Raw genomic sequence first — 21,791 nt, forward strand, 5'->3', positions numbered from 1 at the left:
TAAATGAAGCATCCCAATGTTAATGCTATGGGTGTTGTTATATGAGAGTGTGAGACTATTGAAACCATGGAACTTTCAGAAATGTATCGTTATTGATATAGTTTTACAGAGTGCTGAAAAGTATTGCAGTTGCTAGCTAGCATGTCTTTCTGTGATGCAGATGGCTTGCTGAGCTGCCGACGTATGTTAGCATTGCATTATGGGAGATGTAGAGAAAGAACAACTCGTCAGATGGTGCCTTGGAGACTGATGTATTCCTGTCTTGTCTTTTCATAATACCATTGCAGATCTATGTAAAAGCCCAAAATACACAGCTCTGGTGTCGCTCTTTATTTCTTGTTTTTTTCTTCTGTGGTACATATAAAGACCGCTACATGTACACAATTCCTGGAAACTGAAAATGTCTCAGTTCTTCCATGGCCTGCAATTCTCACCAGACATGTCACCCATTGAGCATGTTTGGGATGTTCGACTTATACGACAGCATCTTCCAGTTCCCAGTCATGTGAAATCCATAGATTAGGGCCAAAGGAATTTATTTCAATTGACCGATTTCCTTATATGAACTGTAACTCAGTAAAATCTTAGAAATAGTTGCATGTTGCGTTAATATTTCTCCCCCCAGAATAAATACAAAATGCAAGCAGAAATAAACATTAATCAGTTATAAGGTCCTCAATCAGCTTTCTGAATGACCCCTTAGCGGCATCAAAACATCACATTTAACATTTTGAAGACTGTTCCACAAATAAGGTGCAAGAAGACTAAAGGCTGATGTACCGAACTCAGTAGAGACTAAAGGAGTTTCCAGAGTTAACCATCCCTGAGACCGGATGTGGTAAACAGGTTAAGTACGGTGAGACTTTTTGTAAAAGGGCTTTATAAATTAAAACATAGCAATTTATTTACCTACGTAACAGCGGGCCAACCAACTTGCTGGTAGAGAATGCAGCGATGACATCACAGAGGGCCAACCAACTTTCTGGCAACTTTCTGGTAGAGAATGCAGTGATGACATCACAGAGGGCCAACCAACTTGCTGGTAGAGAATGCAGCGATGACATCACAGAGGGCCAACCAACTTGCTGGTAGAGAATGCAGTGATGACATCACAGAGGGCCAACCAACTTACTGGTAGAGAATGCAGTGATGACATCACAGAGGGCCAACCAACTTGCTGGTAGAGAATGCAGTGATGACATCACAGAGGGCCAACCAACTTGCTGGTAGAGAATGCAGTGATGACATCACAGAGGGCCAACCAACTTGCTGGTAGAGAATACAGTGATGACATCACAGAGGACCAACCAACTTGCTGGTAGAGAATGCAGTGGTGAGCACTAAAACTGTCTCCCGTAATAAAGAGCAGTGCGCTATGATAAACTGCATCTAACTGCATTGTTACATTACAGCCTTGTTCTAAAATGGATAAATAAAACAATTCCTAGCAATTTAGACACAATAATGACAAAGCAAAAACAGGTTTTTAGAAACATTTGCAAATGGATAAAATAAAAAAATGGAAAAACCTTATTTACATAAGTATTCAGACCCCTTCCTATGGGACTTGAAATTGAGCTCAGGTGCCTCCTGTTTCCATTGATCATCCTTGAGATGTTTCTACAACTTGATTGATTGGACATGAGTTGGAAAGGCACACACCTGTCTATATACAGTGCATTTGGAAAGTATTCAGACAACTTCTTAAACATTTTGTTACATTACAGCCTTATTCTAAAATGGATTAAATTGTCGTCGTCCCCTCATCAATCTACACACAATACTCTAATCCATAATGACAAAACAAGAATAGTTTAGACATTTTTGCTAATTTATTACAAATAAAAAACTGAAATATCACATTTACATAAGTATTCAGACCCATAACTCAGTACTTTGTTGAAGCACCTTTGACAGAGATTACAGCCTCAAATCTTCTTGGTTATGACGCTACACGCTTGACACACCTGTATTTACAGAGTTTCTCCCCTTCTTCTCAGCAGATCCTCTCAAGCTCTGTCAGGTTGGATGGGGAGCGTCGCTGTACAGCTATTTTCAGGTCTCTCCAGAGATGTTCGATCGGGTTCATGTCCGGACTTTTGGCTGGGCCACTCAAGGACATTCAGAGACTTGTCCCGAAACCACTCCTGCGTTCTCTTGGCTGTGTGCTTAGGGTTGTTGTTTTGTTGGAAGGTGAACCTTCACCCCAGTTTGAGGTCCTGAGCGCTCTGCAGCAGGTTTTCATCAAGGATCTTTCTATATGTTGCGCCATTCATCTTACCTCAATCCTGACTAGTCTCCCAGTCCCTCCCGCTGAAAAACATACCCACAGCATCATGCTGCCACCACCATGCTTCACCATATGAATGGTATTGGCCAGGTGATGAGCAGTGCCTGGTTTCCTTTCATCAGACTAGAGAATCTGCTTTCTCATGGTCTGAGAGTCCTTTAGGTGCCTTTTGGCAAACTCCAAGCGGGCTGTCATGTGCGTTTTACTGAGGAGTGGCTTCCGTCTGGCCATTCTACCATAAAGGCCTAAATGCTGCAGAGATGGTTGTCCTTCTGGAAGGTTCTCCCATCTCCACAGAGGAAGTCTGGAGCTCTGTCAGAGTGAGGGCTGTGGTGGTCATGACATTTTGTCAGCCGGTGATTGTCAAGCAAATAACTGCCGGTCAGACGGTAATTGATATTTAACTAACAAACACATTTTGCATCTCCTGGCTTCCACACACAGCCTACAAACCACTGATGTAGACCTTTGGAACATCTACATTTTAAAAGTCTAATACATCCATTTAACGTAGTAGTCTACATCACAATAAATCCGTTATTTATTTTAGACAGGTCTAAAGAAACACGATATGAATCAAATCTAAATAAAGTATATTTCAGAAGAACAGAATACCATACTCTGTAAAAGTTGTCCTTACGTTAGGTCCTGATATGGCTGTGGGCTACACTAGTTCATTTTAGCAGACAAGATTTGCTTAGAATTCCGTGGCATTATTTCTTAAAATTATTTTATAGTATGACGAATACAATTGAACACAGCTTAGTAAAATAGCAAGGATATTTTCTACAAACAATTTAAAAGGAAGTCCGCACATGCGGCTATTCTGTGTTGAGCGGTTAACACAGGACCCTGTCCTCCGATATGCTTCATGTAGAGTTACTTATGCAACTTTAGTTGTGATACAAACGTTGGGACGTATGTTCTGATTTTGTAATACATTCTAAGCCTGCATGATGGGTCTCTAAGGACGATTTGAAAAATAGTCGCAAGCTGCACACACTTCATCAGTCTCTCATTAAAAATTTTGACAAGCACTTGACAATATTCACATCAGGCCTCGAATTTCCCGGGCGACGTCCCCCCCTTGTGTGGACGTAAATGCATCATGGTGCCCTTGGGCTGAATATAACAGTGATAATTCCCTTCTCCCAGCTGCCGTGCGCCGAAGCACTTCTCTCACATGGCTCTCTCAGATATCTACATTCTTATCAGCCAACGCCCGCCATGTGATGTGGTGCTTCTCACGAGATATTCCAGCTGAGAACTGGGCTACAAGTGAAGACCGATACATCGGGGGGATGGGTAGCCTAGTGGTTAGAGCTTTGGACTAGTAACCGGAAGGTTGAAAGTTCAAACCCCTGAGCTGACAAGGTACAAATCTGTCGTTCTCCCCCTGAACAGGCAGTTAACCCACAGTTCCTAGGCCGTCATTGAAAATAAGAATTTGTTCTTAACTGACTTGCCTAGTTAAATAAAGAAAAAAGAAAAACTGCGCAAGCCCCTCTTTTTCGAATTCCGAGGCGCATATTGAAGAAGTTAGAACAGTCCACATTTAGCCTACTTTACGTCAACCAACAAGATGAGTAGGCCTAACAAACAGCAAAAGCACTTGCCTATGTCAATCTACTATCCCCCATAGTACAAGGCCTGTGGGCTGGGCTTCATGAGGTGTGTGCGACTATGATTTGAAAAAGTCACACAAACAAAAAGGCATTTCTGATAACACATCATCCACAAGTTTCATTGCATCATCCACAAGTGACAACACATCATCCACAAGTGACAACACATCATCCACAAGTGACAACACATCATCCACAAGTGACAACACATCATCCACAAGTGACAACACATCATCCACGAGTGGAAACACATCATCCACAAGTGATAACACATCATCCACAAGTGATAACACATCATCCACAAGTGATAACACATCATCCACAAGTGATAACACATCATCCACAAGTGGAAACACATCATCCACAAGTGACAACACATCATCCACAAGTGACAACACATCATCCACAAGTGACAACACATCATCCACAAGTGACAACACATCATCCACAAGCTAACATTGTCACCTATCAGACTATTCTTGATTTTAAAGTTGTCTTTACATTTATAAAATAATAATGTGTGAAATTAGTTTAGTTTTGATTTAGAATGGACCATTATCATGAAGTGTTTGATTAGTTGTTGGACTACATTTGCATTGATCCCAGAGTGATTAGAGGGACAACAGAGTGCTGAGTACCAGGCAGTTAACCTGATGCGACTCTAGGGGCAGTATTTGCATTTTTGGGGAAAAAACGTTCCTGTTTTAAACGGGATATTTTGTCAGGGCAAGATGCTAGAATATGCATATAATTGACAGCTTTGGATAGAAAACACTAACGTTTTCCAAAACTGTAAAGATATTGTCTGTGAGTATAACAGAACTGATGTTGCAGGCGAAAGCCTGAGAAAAATCCAATCCGGAAGTGCCCCATATTTTGAAAGCGCTGCGTGCCAATGAGTCCCCATTGAGCTGTGAATGTGCTATGAACCAGCTTACGCTTTTTACGTATTCCCCAAGGTGTCTACAGCACTGTGATGTAGTTTTACGCATATATGTTGAAGAATACCGTAGGGGGCTACATTGCGCAAGTGGTCACATGATGCTCCCGGAGAAAATCTCGTGTAAAGTACAGAGGTAGCCATCATTCCAATCGCTTCTACTGAGAAACCGTGTGGATATATTATCGAATAGATATTTGAAAAACACCTTAAGGATTGATTCTAAACAACGTTTGCCATGTTTCTGTCGATATTATGGAGCTAATTTGGAATATTTTTTGGGCGTTGTCGTGTCTGCAATTTCCGGTCGATTTCTCAGCCAAACGTGAAGAACAAACGGAGCTATTTCGCCTACAAAAATAATATTTTGGGGAAAAATGAACTTTGGCTATCTACCTTGGAGTCACGTGAGTGAAAACATCCGAAGTTCATTCAGGTAAACGATTGAATTTGATTGCTTTTCTAATTTTCGTGACAAGGTTGCCTGCTGCTAGCAAGGCATAATGCTATGCTAGGCTATCGATAAACTTACACAAATGCTTGTCTAGCTTTGGCTGTAAAGCATATTTTGAAAATCTTGAGATGACAGGGTGATTAACAAAAGGCTAAGCTGTGTTCCAATATATTTCACTTGTGATTTTCATGAATAGGAATATTTTCTAGGAAGATTTATGTCCATTGCGTTATGCTAATTAGTGTCAGATGATGACAACGGTCCCGTTCACGGGATGGGGTGTCACTAGAGGTTTTTAAGCAAGTTTGGTAGGCTACTAATGACCATCAGCTGCATCAGAGCTCGGAGAAGCCTAATTGGTCACGTGGAATTTGACTGCCATCATGAACCCCAGTGTGGCGGTAATACGGTTACTGTAACGTTCTTGTCACCTCCCTGACCAAGGCCCTTCTCCCCGATTGCTCAGTTTTGCCGGGCGGCCAGCTCTAGGAAGAGTCTTGGTGGTTCCAAACTTCTTCCATTTAAGAATGATGGAAGCCACTGTGTTCTTGGGGACCTTCAATGCTGCAGAAATTTTTTGGTACCCTTCCCCAGATCTGTGCCTCGACACAATCCTGTCACGGAGCTCTACGGACAATTCCTTCGACCTCATGGTTTGGTTTTTGCTCTGACATGCACTGTCTACTACACCACTTTTGTCCTCCTCTCCCTCAACTTCTCTCTTTTCCTCCACATTGATGTCCCTCTCACCCTCCTCCTCTTGGACAATTACATTGAAAGGACAGGCAGGCTTCCCTCCAATGGGTATTCTCTCATGATTTTTAAGACTTCTTAGCTGAGTGAATCCCTCCCCACACAGAGAGCAGTGGTAAGGCTTCTCTCCACTGTGTGATCTCTGATGATTCTTTAGGCCTCCTGCGACACGAAAATTCTTTCCACACAGAGAGCAGTGGTAAGGCTTCTCCCCTGTATGTATTCTCTCGTGTTCCTTAAGGCTTCCAGAATGATTGAAGCTCTTCGCACATTGGGTGCAGTGGTAAGGCTTCTCTCCACTATGTACTCTCTCATGTCTCTTAAGGTTTACTTTCTCACTGAAACTCTTCCCACATGCTGAGCAGTCAAAAGGTTTTTCTCCAGTGTGTACTCTTTGATGATTCTTTAGGTTAGTTGAGGAACTGAAACTCTTCTCACATTGAGGACAGGGGTAACTCCCACAACCAGGTGGTACTATTGATTCTGTGGAACTGGGCTCGTTGACTGAGTCTGGGTTGGGGATCTCTCCTGTAAGAATATGAACAGATATAGGGTAAGAAACAGACAGAGGAACAAAGGCTTTAAGTTTAACAATGTAGGATTCAACAGTCATTAGGATTGGGCTTGTCGCATTGCACATAGATAATGCCATTGTGAAATTACAATGTCAAATTACAATGCATTTTTTTATTTCACCTTTATTTAACCAGGTAGGCTAGTTGAGAACAAGTTCTCATTTACAACTGCGACCTGGCCAAGATAAAGCAAAGCAGTGCGACACAAACAGCAACACAGAGTTACACATGTAATAAACAAGTGTACAGTCAATAACACAATAGAAAAAAAAGAAAGTCTACATACAGTGTGTGCAAATGGCGTGAGGAGGTAATGCAATACATATGCCACAGTAGCTAATTAATTACAATTTAGCAGATTAACACTGGAGTGATAGATGAGCAGATGATGATGTGCAAGTAGTGATACTGGTGTGCAAAAGAGCAGAAAAGTAAATAAAAACAATATGAGGATGAGGTAGGTAGATTGGGTGGGCTATTTACAGATGGACTAGGTACAGCTGCAGCGATCGGTTAGCTGCTCAGATAGCTGATGTTTAAAGTTAGTGAGGGAAATGTAAGTCTCCAGCTTCAGCAATTTTTGCATTTCGTTCCAGTCACTGGCAGCAGAGAACTGGAAGGAAAGGCGGCCAAAGGAGGTGCTGGCTTTGGGGATGAACAGTGAGATATACCTGCTGGAGCGCGTGCTACGGGTGGGTGTTGTTATCGTGACCAGTGAACTGAGGTAAGGTGGAGCTTTACCTAGCATAGATTTATAGATGACCTGGAGACAGTGGGTCTGGCGACGAATATATTGCGAGGGCCAGCCGACGAGAGCATACAGGTCGCAATGGTGGGTGGTATATGGGGCTTTGGTAACAAAACGGATTGCACTGTGATAGACTGCATCCAGTTTGCTGAGTAGAGTATTGGAAGCTATTTTCTAGATGACATCGCCGAAGTCGAGGATCGGTAGGATAGTCAGTTTTACTAGGGTGAGTTTGGCGGCGTGAGTGAAGGAGGCTTTGTTGTGAAATAGAAAGCCGATTCAAGATTTGATTTTGGATTGGAGATGTTTGATATGAGTCTGGAAGGAGAGTTTACAGTCTAGCCAGACACCTAGGTATTTGTAGTTGTCCACATATTTTAGGTCAGAACCGTCCAGAGTAGTGATGCTAGTCGGGCGGGCAGGTGCAGGCAGCGAACGGTTGAAAAGCATGCATTTGGTTTTACTAGCATTTAAGAGCAGTTGGAGGCCACGGAAGGAGTGTTGAATGGCATTGAAGGTTAGTTAACAGTGTCCAAAGAAGTGCCAGATGTATACAAAATGGTGTCCTTTGCGTAGAGGTGGATCAGGGAATTACCCGCAGCAAGAGCGACATCGTTGATATATACAGAGAAAAGAGTCGGCCCAAGAATTGAACCCTGTGGTACCCCCATAGGAGTGCCAGAGGTCCGGATAACAGGCCCTCCGATTGAACACACTGAACTCTGTCTGCGAAGCAGTTGGTGAACCAGGCGAGGCAGTCATTTGAGAAATCAGGGCTATTGAGTCTGCCGATAAGAATACGGTGATTGACAGAGTCGAAAACCTTGGTCAGATCAGTGAAGATGGCTGCACAGTCTTTTATCGGTGGCGGTTATGATATCGTCTAGGACCTTGAGCGTGGCTGAGGTGCACCCATGACCAGCTCTGAAACCAATTGTCAAATTACAATGCATAGCATATTGGTCTGTAGCCATTTTTTGGGGGCACTCGCCTCACCTCTTACACATACAGAAGTCTGAGGGTTATACTACAAAGCAGAATCAATGAGTTAGCCAGCTAACTTGCCTAAATATTCAGAATTAACATTTTATTCAACATCCAAAAACATATTTACATTTCTTAATGAACCAGAAAATCAATGCTTATTTTGGGTTGTTTACCTCTGAACCAAAGAGGATTTTAGCCTGAATTTACCTGAGTCAACAGAGTCCCTGTCCTCCTCTCGCTCTTCCTCCTCCCCCTCATTGATTTCTCTCTCCTCCTCCTCCTCTTTGACAATCACATTGAGTTCCACTGTTTGATTGCAGTCCGCCAGCTTCACTGACAGCAACTCTGGACCCCGCTGTGAGCTTCTCTGGGCTGGAACACCACAACCAGAACCTGGTTCAGACATGGTAGGCTAGAGGTGGATCTAAAAGAAGAGAAGACCGAAAGAGTTCAGGGTGATTTTCACAAACCTAGATCGTGGTATAGCTCCAGAAAAGACAAACATGTATCTAAGCTAGCTAACCACACATCCAGTCCAGTAGGAAACTTTTTTCCCTAAAATAAATATAGGATTGACGGCAACAGCCAGTCAGATTAGGCCATAAGTGAAGAAAAACACTGGCTGTTGAGTACAAGCATATTCACTTCAAATTCATTACTAATATCTGATACACTCAGTGATTGACATTACCACCCCATCCTCAGTAGCCGATTCAAACATCACCCTATAAGCAACACAAGCATTTTCTTACCTCAAAATCACCTGGCTATTCATGTTGAATAGATTAGGGGCAATTCCAAGGTAACAGATTGATGCTGACACACAGAGTTGTCACTTTAAAAATGTATGAAAAACCAATGAATGTAAAGTTAAACAATCTATACAACTCCGTGGAGCACAAACACTGTTTCCACTGAATATTCTACAACGTTAAACAAACCATCCAACTCCATGCACAAGGCCTACTTCTAACCCTAACCCTAACCCTACTTCTAACCCTAACCCTACTTCTAACCCTAACCCTACTCCTAACCCTAACCCTACTTCTAACCCTAACCCTATTTCTAACCCTAACCCTAACTCCTAACCCTACTTCTAACCATTTCCACACAGAACAACACAAACCGTCATTGTGTTAACAAACTTTGTATCCGCATCGTTCTTCAAGTCAACGTGTTTTTGTATCATTTTCAGTCTTAATTGTTAAAAGTAGTTTCGAATCGTTTGATTTAATTCCATTATGAAGTGTAAGAATTATAGAATGTTCATCCACTAGGAGCAGTGGAATTAGTGTTGAGAGTCTTGATTGTCAACACAACAAAACAAGAGCAACAGTATGGTGTCTTTAATAGTCAATGTATACAATCACTCACTGTGATATAGCTTCACACTGGTAACACTCAAAATAATAAAGAGCAGTGGACTGTTTTCTCAAACCATCAGCATTAAACATTCAATAATAAAACAGTAGCTTTCCCAAAACCACATTCAAAATTCAGCAAGGTGAAACAAAGTATTTCTCACTCAGTAACCCCTCAATAACCAATAACATAACACAAGCTGGTGAAATATTAAAACAGGTCATTCAACCATAACCTTGTAGATAATCAACCTTAGATTGTCAGATAAATGGGCGGCCCGTCAGGAAGTCCAGGATCCAGTTGCAGAGGGAGGTGTTTAAACCCAGGGCCCTTAGTTTAGCGATGAGCTAGCTTGGAGGGCACTATGGTGTTGAACGCTGAGCTGTAGTCAACGATCAGCATTCTCACATGTTCCTGTTGTCCAGGTGGGAAAGGGCAGTGTGGAGTGCAATAGCGATTGGGTCATTTGTGGAACTGTTGAGGCGGTATGTGAATTGGAGTGAGACCTGGGTGTCTGGGGTGATGGTGTTGATGTGATCCATGACCAGCAGTGAGACCTGGGTGTCTGGGGTGATGGTGTTGATGTGATCCATGACCAGCAGTGAGACCTGGGTGTCTGGGGTGATGGTGTTGATGTGAGCCATGACCAGCCTAGAGATGCGAGTCCTACGTGGTGGCAGTCATTTAGACAGGTTACCATGGCGTTCTTGGGCACAAGGACTATGGTGGTCTGCTTGAAACATGTAGGTATTACAGACTGTGTCAGGGAGAAAATGTCTTGCCAGCTGGTCAGCTCTGCGTATGCGTCCTAGTAATCCGTCTGGCCCTGCAGCCTTGTGAATGTTAACTTATTTAAAAGGTCTTACTCACATCCGCTATGGAGAGCGTGATCACACAGTTGTCCGGAAAGGCTGATGCTTTCATGCATGGTTCAGTGTTGCTTGCCTCGAAGTGAGCATAGAAGGCATTTAGCTCTTCTGGTACGTCTGTGTCACTGGGCAGCTCGTGGCTGGGTTTCGCTTTGTAATCTGTGGTAGTTTGCAAGCGCTGCCACATCCAACGAGCAACAGACCCGGTGTAGTAGGATTCAAACTTGATCCTGTATTAACGCTTTGCCTGTTTTATGGTTCGTCGGAGGGCATAGCGGGGTTTCTTATAAGTGTACAGATTAGTGTCCCACTCCTTGAAAGCGGAAGCTCTAGCCTTTAGCTCAGTGCAGATGTTGCCTGTAATCCATGGCTTCTGGTTGGGATATGTACGTACAGTCACTGTGGGACAAAATCGTTGATGCACTTATTAATGAAGCCGGTGACTGATGTGGTGTACTCCTCAATGCCATCAGATGATTCCCGGGAACATATTCCAGTCTGTGCAAAACAGTCGTGTAGCTTATCATCCTCTTCGTCGGACCACTTCTGTATTGAGTGAGTCACTGGTACTTCCTGTTTGAGTTTTTGCTTGTAAACAGGAATCGGGAGGATGATTTGCCAGACGGAGAGCGAGGCAGAGCTTCGTATGTGTCTCTGTGTGTGTAGTAAAAGGTGATTTAGAGTTTTGCACAGGTGCATGCTGATAGAAATGAGGTAAAACTGATCACCGGCCACTAGGTGTGCCGTCTCTGGATGAGCATTTTCTTGTTTGCTTATGGCCCTATACAGCTAGGTGAATCACCATTAAGTGTTGCCGACAACACACAGCGTGGTGCCAGGACAACCTCTCCCTCAACAAGACAAAGGCGCTGACAGTGGACTACAGGAAACGAAGGGCCGAGCACGCCACCATTCACATTGACGGGTCTGTAGGGGAGGGGTCGAGAGCTTCAAGTTCCTCTGTGTTCACATCACTAAAGAACTATCATAGTCCAAACTAGAGGTCAACCGATTAATCGGAATGGCCGATTTCAAGTTTTCATAACAATCGAACTCGGTATTTTTGGGCGCCGATTTGCCAATTTTTTAAAAACATTTCATTTTTATACCTTTATTTAACTTGGCAAGTCAGTTAAGAACACATTCTTATTTTCAATAACGGCCTAGGAACGGTGGGTTAACTGCCTCGTTCAGGGGCAGAATGACAGATTTTCACATTGTCAGCTCTGGGGATCCAACTTGCAATCTTACAGTTAACTAGTCCAACGCAATAACGACCTGCCTCTCTCTCATTGCACTCCACATGGAGACTGCATGTTACGCGAATGCAGTAAGCCAAGATACATTGCTAGCTAGCATTAAACTTATTTTAAAAAATCAATCATAATCACTAGTTAACTACACATGGTTGAAGATATTATTAGATATTATCTAGCGTGTCCTGCGTTGCATATAATCTGACTGAGCATACAAGTATGTGACTGAGCGGTGGTAGGCAGAAGCAGGCGCGTAAACATGAATTCAAACAGCACTTTTGTGCGTTTTGCCAGCAGCGCCTCATTGTGCGTCAAGCTGTTTATGACTTCAAGGCTATCAACTCCCGAGATGAGGCTGGTGTAACCGAAGTGAAATGGCTAGATAGTAATAACTACAACCTAAAACTTCTTACCTGGGAATATTGAAGACTCATGTTAAAATGAACCACCAGGTTTCATACAGTGCCTTGCGAAAGTATTCGGCCCCCTTGAACTTTGCGACCTTTTGCCACATTTCAGGCTTCAAACATAAAGATATAAAACTGTATTTTTTTGTGAAGAATCAACAAGTGGGACACAATCATGAAGTGGAACGACATTTATTGGATATTTCAAACTTTTTTAACAAATCAAAAACTGAAAAATTGGGCGTGCAAAATTATTCAGCCTCTTTACTTTCAGTGCAGCAAACTCTCTCCAGAAGTTCAGTGAGGATCTCTGAATGATCCAATGTTGACCTAAATGACTAATGATGATAAATACAATCCACCTGTGTGTAATCAAGTCTCCGTATAAATGCACCTGCACTGTGATAGTCTCAGAGGTCCGTTAAAAGCGCAGAGAGCATCATGAAGAACAAGGAACACACCAGGCAGGTCCGAGATACTGTTGTGAAGAAGTTTAAAGCCAGATTTGGATACAAAAAGATTCCCCTAGCTTTAAATATCCCAAGGAGCACTGTGCAAGCGATAATACTGAAATGGAAGGAGTATCAGACCACTGCAAATCTACCAAGACCTGGCCGTCCCTCTAAACTTTCAGCTCATACAAGGAGAAGACTGATCAGAGATGCAGCCAAGAGGCCCATGATCACTCTGGATGAACTGCAGAGATCTACAGCTGAGGTGGGACACTCTGTCCATAGGACAACAATCAGTCGTATATTGCACAAATCTGGCCTTTATGGAAGAGTGGCAAGAAGAAAGCCATTTCTTAAAGATATCCATAAAAAGTGTTGTTTAAAGTTTGCCACAAGCCACCTGGGAGACACACCAAACATGTGGAAGAAGGTGCTCTGGTCAGATGAAACCAAAATTGAACTTTTTGGCAACAATGCAAAACGTTATGTTTGGCGTAAAAGCAACACAGCTCATCACCCTGAAAAACATCATCCCCACTGTCAAACATGGTGGTGGCAGCATCATGGTTTGGGCCTGCTTTTCTTCAGCAGGGACAGGGAAGATGGTTAAAATTGATGGGAAGATGGATGGAGCCAAATACAGGACCATTCTGGAAGAAAACCTGATGGAGTCTGCAAAAGACCTGAGACTGGGACGGAGATTTGTCTTCCAACAAGACAATGATCCAAAACATAAAGCAAAATCTACAATTGAATGGTTCAAAAATAAACATATCCAGGTGTTAGAATGGCCAAGTCAAAGTCCAGACCTGAATCCAATCGAGAATCTGTGGAAAGAACTGAAAACTGCTGTTCACAAATGCTCTCCATCCAACCTCACTGAGCTCGAGCTGTTTTGCAAGGAGGAATGGGAAAAAATTTCAGTCTCTCGATGTGCAAAACTGATAGAGACATACCCCAAGCGACTTGCAGCTGTAATCGCAGCAAAAGGTGGCGCTACAAAGTATTAACTTAAGGGGGCTGAATAATTTTGCACGCCCAATTTTTCAGTTTTTGATTTGTTAAAAAAGTTTGAAATATCCAATAAATGTCGTTCCACTTCATGATTGTGTCCCACTTGTTGATTCTTCACAAAAAAATACAGTTTTATATCTTTATGTTTGAAGCCTGAAATGTGGCAAAAGGTCGCAAAGTTCAAGGGGGCCGAATACTTTCGCAAGGCACTGTATGTTCTCATGTTCTGAGCAAGGAACTGAAATGTTAGCTTTCTTACAAAGTGTGACGGATGTAAAACGGCTAGCTTAGTTAGCGGTGCGCGCTAAATAGCGTTTCAATCGGTGACGTCACTTGCTCTGAGACCTTGAAGTAGTGGTTCCCCTTGCTCTGCAAGGGCCGCGGCTTTTGTGGAGCGATGGGTAACGATGCTTGGAGGATGACTGTTGTTGATGTGTGCAGAGGGTCCCTGGTTCGCGCCCGGTTATGGGCGAGGGGACAGTCTAAAGTTATACTGTTACATTGATGCTGTTGACCCGGATCACTGGTTGCTGCGGAAAGAGGAGGAGGTCAAAAGGGGGGTGAGTGTAACGGATGTGAAACGGCTAGCTTAGTTAGCGGTACGCGCTAAATAGCGTTTCAATCGGTGACTTCACTTGCTCTGAGACCTTGAAGTAGTGGTTCCCCTTGCTCTGCAAGGGCCGCGGCTTTTGTGGAGCGATGGGTAACGATGCTTGGAGGATGACTGTTGTTATCTCTCCATTGAATACAGGCAGTTATATATTCAAAAACAGATTACAATAAATGAGATGAGGCCACCAGTTCAGAGAGTTAGACAGCCGCTTTGTGGACAACCACTCCCATTATTAGGGCGGAGAGACATGCATCCTCTTCAGTTTATCCATAATGTTTGGTAAACATGACGGGACTCTTATTCTGAAGGATTCCAAAAGATCCAATGACAACAACCGGTTCCAAGAAGCGAGTAAGACGGAAAGTGCGACAAGTGAAGTGTGTGATAACGAATGGATAACTAGTGAAATCAAAGAATGGAAACTAGTAAAATCAAAGAATGGAAACTAGTGAAATCAAAGAATGGAAACTAGTGAAATCAAAAAATGGAAACTAGTGAAATCAAAGAATGGAAACAAAAACGGGCCAAAGTTGTAGTAGAAGAGAAGGACCGGTCCAATAACATAATTCTTATCGGACTGCATTTTTTTGGACAAGGAGGTTCATTTGGGAAATCCATTTGTAATACCGAGGACTGTGAAGAACGCAGTGGGAAAGGTGAACCTACGTCAGAAGTAACCTGTATTGATCTTCGGAGCCTGCAAAAGGAGGATATAGTTGACGAGTCCCAGGATTGGTCAGTGCACGTCACCTGACCCGTATGGTGAATGGAAGGAAGGAGAAAAGCCTGTCGATATTATTGTCGTTTGAGGAGACTCTACCTGAACAAGTGAAGCTTGGATATGTGAGATATGCGGTCAGGCATATCTCAAATGCAACAGATTTGTTGTTCAAACCCCCGAGCTGTCGTTCTGCCCCTGAACAGGCAGTTAACCCACTGTTCCTAGGCCGTCATTGAAAATAAGAATGTGTTCTTAACTAACTTGCCTATAAAGGTAAAATTAAAATGTTAATGCGAGTGTAGCGAAATGCTTGTGCTTCTAGTTCCGACCATGTTGTAATATCCAACGATTAATCTAACCTAACAATTCCACAACTACCTTTTACACACAAGTGTAAAGGAATGAATAAGAATAAGAATATGTACATAAACAAGGCACAGGCAAGATGCAGTAGATGGTATAGAGTACAGTATATACATATGAAATGAGTAATGTGGGGTATGTAAACATTATATGAAGTGGCATTGTTTAAAGTGGCTAGTGATACACATATTACATAAAGATGCAGTAGATGGTATAGAGTACAGTATATACATATGAGATGAGTAATGTAGGGTATGTAAATATTATATAAAGTGGCATTGTTTAAAGTGGCTAGTGATACATTTATTACATCCAATAATTTATTATTAAAGTGGCTAGAGATGTGAGTCAGTATGTTGGCAGCAGCCACTCAATGTTAGTGATGGATGGCCTTAAGATAGAAGCTGTTTTTCAGTCTCTCGGTCCCAGCTTTGATGCACCTGTAACGTAAACTCACCCCATTCTGTACAAATGTGCGTAACCGCGACTTTCAAACGAGGCTACAAAGAAAACTAATGGGACTGTAGCGACTGTTGACGTCAAAAATCGGGGGTGTGAACTAGGTTTCTATTCAAGCGTTGATCGACATGGTAATGGCTCTATAGTATTGGAGAAAAGTTGAAAAAAAACTGACCCTCCGTTACATCTTGATGTGTCATGTTGTAACGTACAGCACGCATAAAGCAACTATTCCTGTCTTACAATCTCTTTCCACCAGGTGTAGCACTTCTCTCATCCTTTAAAAACAAGAAATGGACAGTGACGGGGGTAAGAGTCATTTTTTTCATCATCATTGCATGCGATCATCCTTCTCAAAGCCGCTGTTTACTTCTAAGCTCACTTTAGCGCCGCCCTAAAAACACGATTCAAATTCAACACAAACCTTCAAATAGGTATGTAATGAAAGATTATATAAACTCTTGTGTTTTATTTACATTTTAGAGGTGATAAGGTGACAGATCGAATGAAAAAAGCAATTTTCCCACAAGACATGTCCCCACCTGCCATTTTTAAAAAGACCAGATGGGGCTCATTGCCTGCTTGAATTATGCAGAAACGGGCAGTGTTAAGGTCATGTAATTGATTTTGTTGGAAAGGGGAGGAATTGTGCTTTACAATGGTATTGAAAATACAGTTGATCTGGAAGTATTACGTTTTGGGGAGCTAAAATAAGGGCAATTGTACAGACCAAGGCGATTTACGAGTTTACGTTACTGACCTCGCCTTCTTGATGATAGCGGGATGAACAGGCAGTGGACCAATGCGTTTGCCTTGCGTTGCAGTGCGTTCTGTGTGGTGCATACGTTGAATTTATCGGAAGTATGCGTAAATGCATGTGTGGACGGCTTGGCAGAAATTGTAGCTTAAGGTTGAACTTTTGTTGCACAAATATCCAGATATGATGCTGCATACCATTTTGCGCAATGACACTATAGGTTTGTTCAAGGGATTAACTGTTTGCATAAACCGGTAGCCGGGAAGTCATAATTTTGCGAGCTATCTACCTAGATAGGTTAGTTATACAACATATTTAGTTTAGCTATCTTTGGCTAAACAATGAGCAGCCGGTTAGCTATTTCCTCGCTACAGTCATTTTACTCACGATGAGTCGACAGCTGGCTAACTATTAAATAAAAGTCATACTTCAACCGTGACCCTGAAATAAAGTTAGTATGTTAGCTAGCTAACTACACAAACGGGTTTTGACGGGAGATATGTTGCTAACTGGCTAACAGCTAACTAGCTGGGGGAACAACAAAACCAGGCCGCGGAAACCAGTGCGGTTTCATCCTGGAATGTGTTGGTTTACAGACCGTGTTACAAGTATCATTAAAACAAATAATAATCATTAGCAATAGGTTACCTGGAACTGATTTCCTGTTTGGCTGAAAATAATTGGATATGGTGAGGTCTCGTAGAGCAAGCGGGAAAAATGTGTCCACTTTCCGAGTGAGTTTGGTCTGGATTATGAGATGCTGCAGGAAATGTTCGTGAGCGTCGTATCAGCGTAGTCATTGTGCATGTTTTACAGGCCTCCGACGGAAAGAAGTCAGGCAAACAGTGTACAGCATCTGTTATCCTTTATTATCATCATGTTACTATACTGACTTGTCATCGATAAATACAATCTACCAACATAATACACTTTCAACGAAGAAGATGCATTACAGACAGTAGCCATGAAGTGCCATTTAGTGCTTTGAAGGTTGGTCATGGCTCACAACAGCATCCTCCCGGATACCGTAGATCAGGTATTAAAAATGTGATTCACATTAAAAAACAGTCCATTTATATTTTCCAACGGGGCTATACATTTGGGTTTTTTCTAGCCGGAATAGCCTCGTTTCACTGCCAAAAATATAAATTAAATATCTATATCATCTAGTGTTCAGTGAAATAACAAAATTGTCAAATATAAAATGTCAAATAATTAACATCCAATCACATTAACCGCTGCTCTCTCGTGGGAATTCCACTAACGGTCCATATGTAGCCAAACGTAGCTGCTGCTCATGTTGGTATCTGTACTGATGGCACAAAAGCCATGACAGGGAGACATAGTGGAGTGGTAACGCTCGTGCAAACAGTTGCTCCCGACCCCACTTGGGTGTACTGCAGCATCCACCGCAGCTTGAAAGACGTTTGACACTACAGTGAAAATGGTGAACTTATTAAAGCAAGGCCCCTGAACTTGTATTTTATGCACTACGTTAAGGATATGAGCAGTGACCATGTAACGCTTTTACAACATACAGAAGAAGTGCGCCGGTTATCAACGGGCAAAGTGTTGACACGTTTATTTGAATTGAGAGACGAGCTTAATGTTTTTACTGACCATAATCACTTGTCTGACCTCTTGCATGATGAGTTTCTCACACGACTGGCCTACCTGAATGATCTGAATCTAGGATTAGACGGACTCTCCGCAACTATATTCAACGTGCGGGACAACATCAAGGCTGTGATTAAGAAGTTGGAGCTCTTCTCTGTCTGCATTAACAAGGACAACACACACGTCTTTCGATCATTGTATGATTTTTTTGTGTGCAAATTAACTCAAGCTTACGGACAATGTCAAGTGTGATATAGGGAAGCACCTGAGTAAATTGGGTACGCAATTATGCAGGTACTTTCCCGAAACGGATGACGCAAACAACTGGATTCATTATCCCATTCATTGCCTGCCTCCAGTCTACTTACCGATATCTGAACAAGAGCCTCATCAAAATTGCAACAAGCGGTTCTGTGAAAATTGAATTTAAAATCAGACGGCACTGCCAGATTTCCTGCCTAGGCAAACAGCACTGTTAAGACACTGATGCCCTTTGCAACCACGTACCTATGCGAGAGTTGATTCTCGGCCCTCACGAGCATGAGAACTAAATATAGGCACAGACTGTGTGTGGAAAATGATTTAAGACAGACTCTCTCCAATACAACCCAACATTGCAGAGTTATGTGCATCCTTTCAAGCACACCCTTCTCATTAATCTGTGGTGAGTTACTCACAATTTTCAATGAACAAATAAAGCTTCATATGTGAGATGGCTAAATAAAGTACAACATTATTGATTATTATTATTTGTGCCCTGGTACTATAACAGTTCTTTGTCACTTTCCACGAGCCGGGTTGCGACAAACTCATTCTTATGTTTAATAAATGTATATAGTGTGTGTGGCAGGCTTAGAATGATTTGAGAGTTTGAAAAACATTTGAGACTGTGCTGACCCTGGTGCTAAGAGGAGGATTCACAGCTAGAGGTCAAATGTTTTGAAGGGGTACGAGACTATAAAACATTTAGGAACTACTGATGTAGAGGTTTCTTTCAGGTCTCTCTGTTTAACCACATATTCTGTTTGTCTTCAGCAGATGAAAGACCAGACTCTCTGAGGTGTGAGTTATACAAATAAGGTAAATGTATAGGTATATGTAAGATAGTTAAATAAACAGTACAATTATTGATTATTATTGGTACTCTGGTCCAATAAGGTAAAATGTATAGGTATCTGTAAGATAGTTAAATAAACAGTACAATTATTGATTATTATTGGTACTCTGGTCCAATAAGGTAAATGTATAGGTATATGTAAGATAGTTAAATAAACAGTAAAATTATTGATTATTATTGGTACCCTGGTCCTACAGCTCTTTGTCACTTCCCACAAGCCGGGTTGTGAAAAAAAAACCTCATTATGTTTAATAAATGTGTTGTATAGTGTGTGTGTGGCAGGCTTACAATGATGGCAAAAAACTACACTTGAGTGTGCGCTGACCCTGGTGCTAGCGGGGTACACGCAGCTGGAGGTTGAATGTTTGAAGGGGTACAGGACTATGAAAAGTTTGGAAACCACTGCCCTAGACCCACCCTAATTTGCATACCGCCCCAACAGATCCACAGATGACGCAATCTCAATCGCACTCCACACTGCCCTTCCCACCTGGACAAAAGGAACACCTATGTGCGAATGCTATTCATTGACTACAGCTCAGCGTTCAACACCATAGTGCCCACGAAGCTCATCACTAAGCTAAGGACCCTGGGACTAAACACCTCCCTCTGCAACTGGATCCTGGACTTCCTGACGGGCCGCCCCCTGGTGGTAAGGGCAGGCAACAACACGTCTGCCATGCTGATCCTCAACCCTGGGGACCCTCATGGGGTGTGTAATTAGTTCCCTCCTGTACTCCCTTGTTCACCCGCGACTGCGTGGCCAAACACGACTCCAACACCATCATTAAGTTTGCTGACGACACAACAGTGGTAGGCCTGATCACCAACGATAGCCTATAGGGAGGTGGTCAGAGACTGTCAGTGTGGTGCCAAGACAACAACCTCTCCCTCAATGTGAGCAAGACAAAGGAGCTGATCGTGGACTACAGGAAAAGCGGGCCCAACAGGCCCCCATTAACATCAATGGGGCTGTAGTGGAGCGGGTCGAGAGTTTCAAATTCCTTGGCGTCAACATGACCAACGACCTATCAGTGTCCAAACACACCAAGACAGTCGTGAAGAGGGCACAACCAAACCTTATCCCCCTCAGGAAACTGGAAAGATTTGGCATGGGTGCCCTGATCCTCAAAAAGTTCTACAGCTGCACCATGGAGAGCATCCTGAGTGACTGCATCGCCGCCTGGTATGGCAACTGCTCGGCGCTACAGAGGGTAGTGTGTATGGCCCGGTACATAACTGGGGCCAAGCTTCCTGCAATCCAGGACCTATATACTAGACGTGTCAGAGGAAAGCCCATAAAATTGTCAGAGACTTCGTCACCCAGGTCATAGACTGTTTTCTCTGCTACCGCACGGCAAGCAGTACCGGAGCGCCAAGTCCAGGACTAAAAGGCTCCTTAATAGCTTCTAACCCCAAGCCATAAGACTGCTTAATAGCTTCTAACCCCAAGCCATAAGACTGCTGAACAGCTTCTAACCCCAAGCCGTAAGACTGCTGAACAGCTTCTAACCCCAAGCCATCAGACTGCTGAACAGCTTCTAACCCCAAGCCGTAAGACTGCTGAACAGCTTCTAACCCCAAGCCGTAAGACTGCTGAACAGCTTCTAACCCCAAGCCGCCATAAGACTGCTGAACAGCTTCTAACCCCAAGCCATAAGACTGCTGAACAGCTTCTAACCCCAAGCCGTAAGACTGCTGAACAGTGTAAAGAATTGCTATTATGCAGGAGACCAATCTACTGCTAAATACGTGGCTATTGCATTGTTATAACTGAGACAACACATAGCAACGTATTTTCACAGTAAAGCCTGTGGGGTCCCCTACAGGATAGCTCCCACATTACACACATAATCTCCCTTTTAAACGAACACTGTGTGCCCGAAGAAGATTCTATGATGACGGACAGACAACTGAGCCAATGGCGGAAGACTACAGACTACAACCAGCTGAACCAATCCGGAGATCCGATCTTCCTAGAGTCAACCTACTTTCTGTGACGTATACAAGGGCTGTGCTGACTGTTTACTCGCTCTCTGCCTGCTGTTCCAACACGAATTAACGGAAGAGCCGTAATTACGCTGTACTACATATTTTCACTCTGAATAAACTGTTTACTTGTCATAAAATTTACCACTTAGTCTGAATCGATCCTTGACCGGCTCACCCATCTACATATCCAATTGCTAACAACAGCTTCTAACCCCAAGCCGTAAGACTGCTGAACAGCTTCTAACCCCAAGCCATACGACTGCTGAACAGCTTCTAACCCCAAGCCATACGACTGCTGAACAGCTTCTAACCCCAAGCCATAAGACATAAGAGCTGAACAGCATCTAACCCCAAGCCATAAGACTGCTGAACAGCTTCTAACCCCAAGCCGTAAGACAGCTGAACAGCTTCTAACCCCAA

General features: G+C 42.9%; 1 protein-coding gene across 1 annotated transcript; it reads right to left on the reverse strand.

Moving 5' to 3' along the window:
- Positions 1–4,027: 4,027 nt before the first annotated feature.
- On the reverse strand, positions 4,028–17,431 carry LOC135560359 (zinc finger protein 271-like). The gene is made up of 3 exons (XM_065002250.1): positions 17,294–17,431; positions 8,580–8,796; positions 4,028–6,590 (listed from the first exon to the last, which is right to left on the reverse strand). Exons 2-3 carry the CDS (start codon positions 8,776–8,778, stop codon positions 5,737–5,739), a joined length of 1,053 nt encoding a protein of 350 aa, XP_064858322.1. The 5' UTR covers positions 8,779–8,796; positions 17,294–17,431; the 3' UTR covers positions 4,028–5,736.
- Positions 17,432–21,791: the final 4,360 nt, after the last annotated feature.

This window comes from Oncorhynchus nerka, linkage group LG15 (assembly GCF_034236695.1).
Source record: "Oncorhynchus nerka isolate Pitt River linkage group LG15, Oner_Uvic_2.0, whole genome shotgun sequence".
NCBI classification, from domain to species: Eukaryota; Metazoa; Chordata; class Actinopteri; order Salmoniformes; family Salmonidae; genus Oncorhynchus; species Oncorhynchus nerka.